The 13199-nt window shown below is 52.2% G+C and overlaps 2 protein-coding genes across 2 annotated transcripts; one reads left to right on the top strand and one right to left on the bottom strand.

Annotated features, from left to right (window-relative positions):
- Positions 1-62: 62 nt before the first annotated feature.
- On the bottom strand, positions 63-8450 carry mkrn2 (makorin, ring finger protein, 2). The gene is made up of 8 exons (XM_042339760.1): positions 8371-8450; positions 7273-7401; positions 6755-6933; positions 5266-5612; positions 4415-4629; positions 3652-3762; positions 2548-2692; positions 63-2062 (listed from the first exon to the last, which is right to left on the bottom strand). The coding sequence occupies exons 1-8, from the start codon at positions 8394-8396 to the stop codon at positions 1880-1882; spliced, it is 1335 nt and encodes a 444-aa protein (XP_042195694.1). The 5' UTR covers positions 8397-8450; the 3' UTR covers positions 63-1879.
- Positions 8451-9483: 1033 nt separating this feature from the next.
- Positions 9484-13105, top strand: mkrn2os (MKRN2 opposite strand). The gene is given in 5 exon segments (NM_001292545.1): positions 9484-9622; positions 10307-10558; positions 11057-11106; positions 11817-11979; positions 12601-13105. Coding segments are annotated over 4 exon segments (645 nt in total). The 5' UTR covers positions 9484-9622; positions 10307-10355; the 3' UTR covers positions 12830-13105.
- The last annotated feature ends 94 nt before the right edge of the window (positions 13106-13199 follow it).

Raw genomic sequence — 13199 nt, 5'->3', positions numbered from 1 at the left:
AAATTAAATCGTCAGTCCAGGCAGCAGGTACAACTGTGAAACAGAGCGAGGGGACAGCTGTGTTCTCTACCATAGGAGACATTTATTTAAAGCATTACTACACAATGGAGAAGACAGTCATTTGTGTAAAGTCAGAAACTCCCCAATCAGTGGCAGCTACACTCATTCACACTCAGAACACAGCCAGAGAGGGCATCGTGATACCCCCACCTCACCTCTCTCCACCTCCCCTCCGCCCCTGAGTCCTGACTGTCAGCACTGCAATACCTATATATAACTTTTAACAATTTCCCAAATGTCAGTATATTCAATAATATTGCTTCATTTCCTTTAATACGCATTCTACAAAACAGTTCAGATGTAAAGAGAGGGAGAGAGTCGCTGTGTTATAGCTGTGAGCTGCCTGTGTGACAGCTTGTGGCGAGCCCTGCCTGCCATCCACACATAGTTAATCCTGACATCATCGAGCAGTGTGAAATTCCACTCCATCTCAGCCTCTCACCACCATTTTGTTCTTAAAATTTAACATCAAAATTTTGGAAAGTTCCTAAATCCAGGCAAGTTTTTCCCGCAGAAAAAAAAAACCTTCCGCATTATAATAATCCTTGCATTTCACTTCAATGTCATCAAACCATCTCAAAGCACTTCACGGGATTTTACTGTGTATTTTGCACACAGCAATATCCCACAAACAGCCATGGAAATGAATGAATGGCAAAGTACTGCAGATGTACTGGCAATCTGGTGTAAACACAGAAGTTGCTGGGAACGTGCAGCAGGTCAGGCGGCGTCCATGGAGAAAGGTAACTGAGTTAACATTTCAGGTCTGATCTTTTGTCAGGACTTGGGGATGTTTAAAGGAGCAGATAACGGAGAAGCAGAGAAGGGGTCGGGAAAGCAAAAGGAAATTTTTTTCGATGCTGGAGGACAAGATGATGAAATTGAGGTGGTGATGGTGCAATTCAAAAGGCAATCGGGGGATTATAGAACGAACAGATGTGTCTAAGATTCCTCTTTATAACCGTAACACATTGTTTTTTAGTTCTGACGAAAGGTCATAGACCTGAAACATTAACTAATTTTCCTCTATCCATGGATGCTGCCTGACCTGCCTCATGTTCCAACGACTTTGTGTTTATGGAAATGAATGATTTTATCTGAAGGATTGTTGGCCAGGACATGAGAGTGAGAAACTCCCTTTTCAAATAGCGCAGTGGGAGTTTTGATGTCCACTTGACGTCTCGTCCCACCAAGTGGTCTCTCGCACTAAGACCAGGTAAAAGTTTTAGCCGAGAAACACAGAGAAAAACAGGTGGAAGATGGTGGGTCAGGGAGGAGTCTTCTTCAGTGGTGTCTGTGTGTATCTGACCCAGACTGATGTTCTTCATGTGTGAACCTGGAGGGTGTGTGTTAGTAAGGGGTTCCAGTTTGCAGAGGGGGTAATGCCATCCCTGCCCAACACCCAAGCACTAGAGTGTGCGTATGTAGGGGGTGGGGAGGAGGGGGGGGAAGAAGGCGAGAGAACGTCCCCAACTCAATGACAACCAAGAACAGAATCCCAGCACCAGGCTCCCCCACCCTGAGCTCCCAGGGACAGAGGTGGGGGTGGGGGGGAGAGGAGGGAGTTATTCAGATAAAACTGGAGGGATTGGGGTGGGGGAGAAAGGGCTGAATTACTTCCAAGCCAATCGATCAGTGAAAAAGCAATCTGCCGTGGGTTTATGAACTGTCCGTGAATAAAACCGAAATGTGGTGTGTGGTGGGAGTGGAGGCTGTGACTCCCATTCCAATGAGTCCAGAACTAAAGAGCGTGGAGCTCGCACGGCTGAACGTAGGTACCAGTTACAAGGAACAGCTGCCATTTTAGGGTTTATAGAATCTACAATAAGACGGCCTGCTCAGCCTGGCTCTCCCCACGCTCTGACGTTCCTGAGAGATGGGAGAAGATGTGGCTCAGCTCCGCCATGTCCTCCTCTTCCTCCTCCTCCTCCTCGCGAGGTGGCAACACGTCCCTCTGCTCCCGTTCCTCAATAAAATCCCAGAGTCGCACCGAGTGAAGGAACTGCAGGAGGAAGAGGAGAGTTACTGCACCAGCCTCCTCTGCACATTAAACCACCAGCTAGTTCACTTATAATAAGAAGAATAATCCTTGCATTTGACATAGCGCCTTATCATGTTGAGACATATCAAAGTGCTTCGCAGGATATACTGGAACGTATAGTGATTGTATTTTGTGGTTGAAACGAGGCAGTCGTTTCAGTGAGTGACCAATTTTATTCGGGGGGTTGTTGGCCAGAACAGCGGGAGAGAGAAACTCTCTTCTCTTTTCGAATAGCGCCGCAGGATCTTTAACAGCAGACGGGGACTTCGGTTTAACGTCTCATCTGAAGGACGGCACCTCTAATAGTGCAACACCTCCTCCCCCCAGCGCTGTATTGGGGCATCAGCTTGGACTATGATTCCAAGTCCCAAAGTGGGGACTTGAACCCACAACCTTCTAACTTGGAGGTGAGTAACCGCGCAGTAACGAGGCTGAAGATGATTTACCCTGACGTTGCCCTCAGAGCTGAGCTGTTTTCGTGGCAGTTCCGGCTGTGCCAAGGTGCCGTCTGGGTAAGCGTGGAGGTACAGGCACTTGCCACCGAATGGGCAGCTCCCCTTGCCCTGGTTGAAATACTTACAGGATTTTTTGCTGTACAGGGAACAAGAGGGAAAATCGTTAGAAAAAAAGGAGAATAGCTGCTATGGGGTGAGCAGGTCACAGAGGTAAGGAGGAGCCAGGCCGCGGAGGGCTTTGAAAGCGAGGACGAGGATTTTGAACTCTTATCCTCTGGGGGATGGAAGCCAGTGAAACACCCAGAAATAATTCTGCAAGTGACCCCCACCCCTCCGCACCCTGATGTTTAACAGGCTGATCACTCTGGGTGCATGGAGGGAACATGGCTCTCACAGAGGGGATCAAACTGTCTGTTGCTCCGGTGGTGGTCGGGAACGCACCCCCTGCCTGGGCTCTATTCCTGGCCCAGCAGAGAGACTGAGCTAAGTGGATGATTGCTGGCTGTGGTCTGCTGACCACCATCCCAGAGCAGGGCTATAAATGAACCGGAGCCAGTATTTATAGCTGCAGCAAACAGCAGGACATGGGACCTGCTCTCTGAGCCCCAATGAACGCTTTGTCCAAACTTGCAACGTAATGAGAGAAGAATTTAGATTCAGCTGTTAATAAACTGAGGTCTATTTACTGTTGTATATAACATAGATAACAGCAGAACCACTGAAAGGTGAGACATGAATACAAGTCGTCGTTGTTGTTGGTTCGCACACACACTATAACCAGGAAAAGCTCAAGCCATTTGCAACCCTGACTTGGGGAGGCTCTTAACGTTTTCAAGACCCTCTTCTTCGACCGCACCTTCGGTCATGTTCCCTCCAACTCCAACGACCTCCACACCTGTCTGATCCCAACCCCCAACTCTGGTGCAAACCCCTCACTGTCCAGCGCCTTGGGACATCCTCATGACGTGAAAGGCGCTATACAAATGTGATCTGTTGTTGATGTTGGTTGACCGGTGCTGTAACTGTGTGTACAATTGCCAGGCTGGCAGTATGTGTTAGTGGCTTTCCCAATGCCACCAAACCCACTGTACTCACCTCATTCCCTGCTTGAAGGCTTCGATAAGTCTCTCCTTCTCCTCTTGCTCCTCCACCCAGTACGCACTGGGGATCACAAACTCAGACACCACCCGGCACTCAGGGCAGGACCTGACACACACAGAGGTTATTATTAATAATAATAATCCTTGCATTTGATGTAGCACCTTTGAGACGTCTGCATCATTGAGACGTCTCAAAACGTTTCACAGAATATACTGTAAAGTGTAGTGACTGTGAATTTTGTGGGAGAAACGTGGCAGCCAATTACACACAGCAGCGCCCCATAAACAGCTGTGGATTGAGTGATAAAATGATTGTATTTTTTAAAGGGATTATTACCCCAGAAACCGATCGCCAATCGACTATCAACTAGGTTCCTACTTACTACTGGGTAAACGGAGGAACGTGTGTGGAGTAAGGAAACTTGCCTAAGGTTTTTCCCTGCCCGGGAATCGAACCCGAGTCCTCTCGCTTGCTTGTGCTCTCGGCAATTGCTCTAAACAAACACTAGGACGACAAGGGTTTAGACTGAGAGATCACAATTGTTCAAAACACGTTATAATCGCAGAGCACAGGAAGAGGTCATTCCTCCATCATGTTTGTGCTGGTTACGGCTTCAAAAACAGTCACTACACTTGACGGCTAATCCATTGCTCCCGAGGCTCTCGGAGATGCTTTGGCATTATCGGTGTGGATCAAACACACAAGAGATCATTGTTATTATTACAGCGTGGCCAAACCACAGAGAGATGTGACTCACTTGATGATTTTATTCTCAAACTGCTTGGCGCACCTCCACTGTCTGATACAGGACAGGCAGTACGGGTGGATACAGTCAGACAGGATCCCAAACCTCCTCTCTGACAGGATGGGCTTCTCATAAACTACCTCCATACAGATGTTGCAAACTTTATCTTCACTCTTTTGCACAGCAAACGCCTTCTCCATATCTTGTTCAAAGGCACGGAGACACAACTGTTTGGCACAGAATGCAACAGATTAGCCACATCACATCATACCAGAGACAGGCTCGATGCATTATGGGCACAAGTCCCTGGGGTTCACAAAGTTGTGGGTTTGAACCCCAAGTTGAAACTCATGCTAATACACCAGTGCAGTGCTGATGGGAGGGGTGGGTGGGGTGGAGGGTGGAGAGCAGAGTAAGAGCACTTAATTGCCAGAGACATCAGATCTGGTCGTATCTGTGACTGTCCTGTGAAAATACCACTGAAACAGAGAGGAGTTTCTCTCTCTCTGGTGTCCAGGTTGACAAATCCCTCCCCAGATACATATACTTCTCATTCCCTCCACTGTGATTCCTCCATCATCAAATCCCCCACCGATGCTCACACGAGGTTGAGCTACAGTCGGTCACTCAAGCAAAGAGGCGCGAGAGGGGGAGCGTCTCCCAGTGTCGGGAGCGGGAGAGACAATCGCTCGTCGGGGGGAAGATCTCCTCGCCAAGGGTCTACAAACCAGAGCACGCATCTGTGCGACAGACGTGACTGCAGTTGTGTACGTGACTGTACCGGTTTGCGCTCAATGGTACTTGTGCGTGACTGCACAAGAGATGTGGTGGGGAGAAGACACCCCTGGGCTGGCTGCCATTACCTGCTCGTGCTCTCTGCGCTGCTCCAGGTCAGTGGGATGTAACACCTGGAGGCCACACACGTCGCACCGCTCCCCGTGCAGGTACAGGCAGGTCTCCCCGTAATTACACTGCCCGGCGGCCGCGAATGGGCACAGCTGCTGTGGGACGCCCCCTCCCACCATCACCGGCCCCGGCACGTGGTCCAGCCCGCTCCGTACAGCAGCCAGGTACGAGGGTGGGGGCGGCTTCTCGAACACAAAGCCGGCTACGTCCGGCAGCACCGGCCCTGACAACGGCTTCACCCCAGCCTGAGACCCCGGGGGCAAAGGAAACAGCTTCGATTTCTCTGCCGACCGGTTGCAAAGGTCTAGGAAAAGAGGAAAAGGTTTTAGTTATTGCCAAACGTCACAGGATCCAGTTTGAGAGAATGTTTACCCCCTTCTCATCACTAGTCCCTTCCCCACTATGACCCCCCTCTTTAATTGAGTACATGAAAAACAAAAGTTGGGTTCACGTGAAAGATTCTGTTACAGAGATGGGAGTCTCTCCCAGTGCCCTGGATGATTAATCATAATCATGTTTTAATTAATAATTATTAATATAATACATGACTATAATTAATCTTAATTCATGTATAGTTATAATTAACTATAATTAGTATGATTATTGGTTTGGTTGTACGCGGGGGACCAAACCCCAAATCCAGCGAGCTCCGGGACTCCCAGTTATAGCAGAGGATGGCCAGGGTTAACCCCCAACACCCCCCCCCCCCACCACCACCCCGTCTCTATTACAATCCCATCCTGTAGCTCAGTGGTTAGAGCACTCGCTTTGCAAGTGAGAGACCTGAGTTCAATTCCAGGCAGAGGGCGAAACCTCGGGCAAGTTTCCTTACTCCACACAGAGCCTAATAATAATCCCTCCAAAAAAAACCCAAAACAATAATAAATTGGTCATTTTCAATCTACGACACTTTGTGGGACATTGCTGTGCGCAATTGGCTGCCGCGTTCGCCCACAAATATACAGTCAATTCACTTTACAGTGTGTTCTGTGAAGCGCTTTGGGACGTCCTCCTGACGTGAACAGCGCTATATCAAATGCAAGGATTATTATTATTATTATTATTATTATCCTCATGAGCGCCCAGGCAGGGGCTGCAGTAAACCTCTAGCTCTCTCTAGTGGCCGCAGGGAGGTTCTGCAACCCACATCCATCCCAGTTTGTACGAACTCCAGATGTGCGAGTGAAAATGTCAACCTCTCCATTCCTCTCTTTTCCTCTTCAAGTGTTTAAACAATTCCCTTGTGTGCGATATGTCGTTACTTCAATCACAGCCTCAATAACTGTTCCTGACAAAGCCTCTCGTCTTCTAATAACTCACCTCAACCAGCGATGATCATTGCGGTTGGTGTGTGTGTCTCACTGAGAGAGGTCCAGATTCCCTGGCAATGAGAGCAGAACTTTCTCCTCACAAGGCCAGTACACCGTGTGCTGCGCGGACACTAACCTCGGTCTTTTAACTCCAGCGGTTTCTTTTTGTACCGCGTCGGTTCCGTGGCTTTGACCGGCACAACCGGCTCCACGCAGACAGGGACGGGCACGGCATTGTGAGTGACAGAGACGGGCACAACCCTCGGGATTGCGGGCGCGACAGCTCGAAATCCAGGCAGCTTCACGTGATCGTATCTTATCAGTGGGCGAAGAGAAAAAACAACACACTGATATATTCAGAGATCATCCATGTCCACACACACACAGGTAGTCAAACACACAGCGCTGGTACAGTAATACACACACTAACACACACACAGGTAGTCAAACACACAGTGTTGGTATAGTAATACACACACACTGGCACAGTCACATCTGTTGCACACGCACATATGTCGGGAGTAAATAAATAGACACACAGCCACACTGAGCTGATATCCACACCGTTTTCGTACCCACAATGGGGCCGGTCGCCAACAGTGCAGATATCAGGTCGGCTACGGTCAGTGTAGGATGCTGTGCTGCGTGGCCTACCTGCAGTGCACCCCATAGGCACACAGCCCTTTCTGGTAGAACTTGCAGATGGTGGACGGTTTGCTTGTGGACAAATCATGGGAAAACAAACAGCGACTCCCCTCTCGACAGACCCCGTGCATGAAGTACCTAAACACAAGGAGTCACCAGGCAACTGATTACCGCTCACAGCACAGACTGCGCAGCCGCCACCCCCCCACCCCCACCCCACCCCACCCCCCCACCCCACCCCCAGCCGACACGCAACAGCGAAGCCAGACACCAACACGGTCTCACTATCCCTCCGCGAATGTTTGTGGGGACGTCGCCGGGCGCTGCGCTGCGTCTCGCCCCACCTAACACACAGTCACTACACTTTGCGGTACATCCTGCGCAGCGCTTTGAGACGTCTCGGAGACGTGATGAGGCGCCGGGTCACACTCCGCGATTATTATTATTATTATAATTATATGATGATGACGTGACCACAGAGCAAAGTGCAGTGTCCAGAGGCCGGGAGTGGGGGGGGGGGAGGGGGGGGCAGCACTTACTGGGGAGGGGGGGCAGCACTTACTGGGGGGGAGAGGGGGGGGCAGCACTTACTGGGGGAGGGGGGGGCAGCAATTAACAGGGGGGGGAGAGGGGGGGTAGCACTTACTGGGGGAGGGGGGGGCAGCACTTACTGGGGGGGAGAGGGGGGGTAGCACTTACTGGGGGGGGAGGGGGGGGCAGCAGTTACTGGGGGGGGAGGGGGGGGAGGGGGGGGGCAGCAGTTACTGGGGGGAGGGGGGCAGCAGTTACTGGGGGGGGAGGGGGGGGCAGCAGTCACTGGGGGGGGGGGGGGGGCAGCAGTCACTGGGGGGGGAGGGGGGGGCAGCAGTTACGGGGGGGAGGGGGGGCAGCAGTTACTGGGGGGGGAGGGGGGGGGGGAGGGGGAGCGCTGATGGCGGGAGATCGCTGCCCGGGGTCCGGGGTCCGGGGCCTGGCGGCGGCCCCTGGTGGTCGGGTCCCGGCTCCGGGCCGCGGTGGGGGGGTGGGGGGGTGGCGGTGGTCGCGGGGCCGCGCTAGGCCGAAGCCTCGGTCTCTGGTGGCCGTCGGGCTCGGGCTCGGGGTCGGTACCTGCACGTCACCCGCTTGGTGCTCATCGCCGGTCCGTTGGCATTCCGCTTCCCCCACAGTGACTTCCGGTGCGGCGGCTCTGGCCCTCCCCCCTCAGGCGGTGCCGCGGACGCGAGGTTCCGGCCTCAAAACGGCGCCCCCGCGCGGCCGCCTGTGCCGTCACCCCCTGAGCGCACCGTCACCGACGTCACCGCCGCTCACCTTCACCGCTCACCCGCAGTGAACCCTCCGCGGCGTCAAAAAAGCGCCACCGGATTCAGCAGCGGGTTGCGATCGCCCGGACGTGATGTCGTTGCGGGGCTGGTGACCGCAGGCGTGTCCGCGTGTCCGTCCGCGTGTGTGTCCGCGTGTCCGCGTGCGTGTCCGCGTGCGTGTCCATGTGACCGCGTGCGTGTCCGCATGTGTGTCCGCGTGCGTGTCCACGTGACCGCGAGCGTGTCCGCGTGCGTGTCCATGTGTCCGCGTGCGTGTCCATGTGTCCGCGTGCGTGTCCGCGTGCGTGTCCATGTGTCCGCGTGCGTGTCCGCGTGCGTGTCCATGTGTCCGCGTGCGTGTCCGCATGTGTGTCCGCGTGCGTGTCCACGTGACCGCGAGCGTGTCCGCGTGCGTGTCCATGTGTCCGCGTGCGTGTCCATGTGTCCGCGTGCGTGTCCGCGTGCGTGTCCACGTGACCGCGTGCGTGTCCGCATGCGTGTCCGCGTGCGTGTCCACGTGTCAGTGTGCGTGTCCGCGTGCGTGTCCACGTGTCCGTGTGCGTGTCCGTCCGCGTGGGCCGAGTGAGGAAACTGGCCGAAGGTTTCGCCCGGGGATGGACCTCTGACTCGCGCGGCCCAGTTCTCCGACCCCACTGAGCGACACGGACTCCACAGTACACAGCGCCTCCTCCGGTCGTGGACACCTCTCGCTGCCCTCGGACCGGCTTCAGAGTGAGTTGACTGTGTCGCACGTAACGTAACGTAACAGAAGCCCAAAGCCATCACACGGTTGCGCCACAGGTTGGTGCTGTTGTCCATGATGTTGGGGCTGAAGTCCCGGGAGAGTTCACGTGGGTGTGATATCGGGACTCAGGAAGAAGTCCACCCCGCGCCTCGGTCGAGGCCACAGCTGTGGTGCATTCCAGAGTCGTCTCTGGTGGCTGGAGGGTCGTATTCCTGTTTCTTGTGGCCTCGGGGCACCTGCACACATCCTCAACATACCCGCCCAACCCTGGCATCACCGCAGCCGGTGGGGACATCCATGTTTACCGCGAAAGGTACGTGATTTCTGGCGTTTTACACTTTTGCTCCACTATCGCAGGCTTTACTGGGCTGTGTGTGGCAAACATACAGTCAATTCCCTTTACTGTACACCCTGTGAAGCGCTTTGAAGGGGGGTCTCGACGGCGTGACAAGGTGCTAGAGCAGATGCAAGGATTAGTAATTAGTGTAATTATTATTGTATCCAGAAACCAGGTTGGCCCCTTCCCAAATTCCCAGCCACATTCCCAGTTCACCTTCCCGCTGTGCTGTAAAAATCAGATTGCAGCTCAATGATCTGAAGCACTATTTGTAAAGAGAGGGGAAGTATTTCCTCGGCCGACAATCCTCCAGATGAAAGAAATATCAGTTGTTTTCCTCCTGCCCGCGTTCGCCTGCGAAATACACAGTCACTACACTTTACAGTCAAGTCCTGTGAGAGGATGTGGTAAGGTGTGATATCAAATGTAGGGATTCTTTATTACTATCTTAAAGATGTTGTGAATATAACAGTTGTAGCTTCACTTTGATGTGAGCACCCAACCCTGAATGGCTCCTGGTTTTGTGAATGACTTCCACCCCCCCACCCCACTCCCCCGGGGGTGGGTGGGGGGGGGAGGGGGGGATTGAATGAAGCAAGTATTTAAAGTGACAGTACCCGCTAACCAACAGCACACTTCCTCCCCCTCTCTCTGACTCAGGACACCTGCGGTTGGCTTTCTCACTCGCAAACCAAAGCCGAGGCAGGAGATGGAGAACCGTATAATACTGTTCCACCACTGCGGGAAGGAGGTGTATTGCTTCTTCGTGCCAGAGCAATGCCCGATCTGCGGGCAGGGGCTGGCAGCCAGGAGCCTGGGGGACGCTCCCGTCTGTGTCCCCAACCCCTTTGTCAACGGGCACCACGAGAAGTGCTCCTTCCTGGTCAAACCCACCAAAGGGACCTTTATCAGGTAAGAGTCCGGTAGCTCAGTGGTTAGAGCACTCGCCTCGCAAGCGAGACGATCCGGGTTCGATTCCCAGCCGGGGCAAAATGTTAGGCAGGTTTCCATACTCCACACGCCTCTGCTTCCCGAGCAGTAAGTAGGAACCCGGTTGTTAGTTGATGGGCAGATCGCTTTCTGGGGGTAATAAACCCTCCAAATAATAATATTAATTTGGTCACTCAATCCAGGACTGCTTGTTTTTGGCTGCCGCGTTTCACCCACAAAATACACAATCAACCTACTTAACAGTGAGCGCTTGTAGTATGTGTGTCGGGGGGTGGGGGGGAAGGTGGGGTGAATGCTATACCCAGGAGCTGCCTAACATACAGTAATAAAAAGTGACTCGCTGGTGAGCCAGCACTGGAGACCCGGGCAGCGAGATTCTCAAACCCTGCAAACCAAGTGCCCGGAGCTTGTGTGTCTCAGGCTGTTTTAAACCCGTCTCCATCTCCTCTTGTTTCCCAGAGAATACGATGGACGGTCTGACCTTCACGTTGGAATCTCAAACACCAGCGGTGAGTTTCTGACGTGAAATTTACCTTCAAGCTAAACATTTAACCTCGGTTGAAACAATTGCTAGACAGAAAAGATCAGACAGCAAGACTGACGGCAACATTTCATAATAACAATGCTTAATACTGGACATGGAAATGTCACTGGGGAAATTGCTGACAGGTGTAGTGACTGTGTGTAGCCTAAACGTGCTTTTAACAACAAACTTTACATAGAACACAGCCAGGGTACAGCTGAGATTCAGTAAGGTAACAGCAGAGACAAGAGGGTGCAGTTGTGTGGAGGGACATAAAGCTGTTTACACTGAGCAGAGGATTTGGGCTGATGTGATGGAAAATTGTTATGTGCTTCCTGATTACACTCCTACATGGTCAGGCTCTAATTTTAAGATGATGCCCCTTGTTCTGGATATTCCCCACCAGAGGAAATATTTTCTGTTTAGCTGCCCTATCGATTCCCTTTATCATGTTAAAACCCTCAATCAGGATCATCCCTCAGGCTTCTAAACTCGAGGGAATACAGACCACGGTGAATCAACCGGTCCTCAAATCATAATTTAATCCTTTGGAAACCTTTTAGAAAAGCGCATCTGTGGTGTTTGTGTGGACACCCTGCCTGGTGGGGGGGCTGGGGGGGTGGGGAGGAGGAGGAATGAGGGGGGAGGGAAGGGAGGGACCCCTTTCACTGTAACACTCACCTGTTGCTGTTACAGGCGTGGTGTATAACTTTACCGAGGCGGGTGTGGGGCGGGATGCCTGTGGCTGGGAGGAGTGCGTCAGCGTGGCCCTGGTACAGCCGGACATGTTCGGGCTGATGAACCAGTGGGATCGTTACCTGGAGCAGATCTCGCAGGCTGATCTCTGGCTTCCCCACAGGTAAGGCTCGGACAGTAACCCCTTCAACGTTTACCCCTTAGCCCCTCGAGCCTGTTCCGCCACTCTATAAGATCAAGGCTTTCTAAAAGAGCCGGATAAACTTTGCTACAGCCTCTGTCTATGGTTTGTTTGTGGTGGAGATTTTGACACTCACTGTCCTCTGCGTATAAGGACATTTCTGCTAGCTTCCCCCGTTTCTTTTTTTTTGGTCGGCCGGGTGTCTGGACACAAGTAGGAACCCATCACCGTTGCTTAAGAGGATCCAAATCCAACTGAGAATTCCACACCTCCCACCCACACATGGAAATCCCAGAGATAGATTAGAATCTTACAGCACAGAAGGAGGTTATTCGGCCCATCGTGCCTGTGCGTGGCTCTTTGAAAGAGCTACCAACTAATCCCACTCCCCCGCTCTTACTCCATCCCCCTGCACATTTTTCCTTTTCCTTTTGAAAGTTATTATCGAATCTGCTTCCTCTGCCCTTTCAGGCCGTGCGCTCCAGACCGTAACAACTTTCTGGGTAGGATTGTTGGATTCTGCTTTTAATTCTTTGTTTCGTTAAAATCTTTACCCCATTCCTGACTGTGTATCTCCCCTCTCCCCTGGACCCCTTCCCCCAGGTACGAGGAATCTGAGCACAATTGCTATGCCTTCGCCCTGACCTTCATTAACCGTGTGTTGGCTGCCCAGAGCAGGCGGCAGCTGAGCAGGACTGAGTTCACGGAGAGGTTTGTGTTGCCCAGGACCAGGCGAGGCTCCAGGTATCTGACCCTGTACCGGGAGCTGTGCAGGAGCTACTTCTATATCGTGGACACAGAGCGGGACAGCGGTGAGAACAGGGAACTTTAACACACAGACACCTCTGTATATATGTCACGTGCGAATATGTAAAGTAATAATCAGAATCCTTGATACAGCGCCTTATCACGTCTTCGAGACATCTCAAAGCGCTTCACAGGATAGAGTGTAAAGTGAATTGACTGTATATTTTGTGGGCGAAATGTGAATGTATTATACATAAGAACCATGTTAATGTGCGTGTGTATTATATGTAATACAACAGCAACAAATTATATTTGTATAGCGCCTTTCACATCGGGAGCACGTCCCCAGGTGCTGATAACCATACAATACAACGTGTGTGTATTATATGTGATAATCATAATCATATGAACAACCAAACAGTCAATCCTCAGGACAGAAACGTCTGCCTGTTACT

This window comes from Callorhinchus milii, unplaced genomic scaffold (assembly GCF_018977255.1).
Source record: "Callorhinchus milii isolate IMCB2004 unplaced genomic scaffold, IMCB_Cmil_1.0 Scaffold12, whole genome shotgun sequence".
Classification (NCBI taxonomy): Eukaryota; Metazoa; Chordata; class Chondrichthyes; order Chimaeriformes; family Callorhinchidae; genus Callorhinchus; species Callorhinchus milii.
This window is presented reverse-complemented; position numbering and strand designations above follow the sequence as displayed.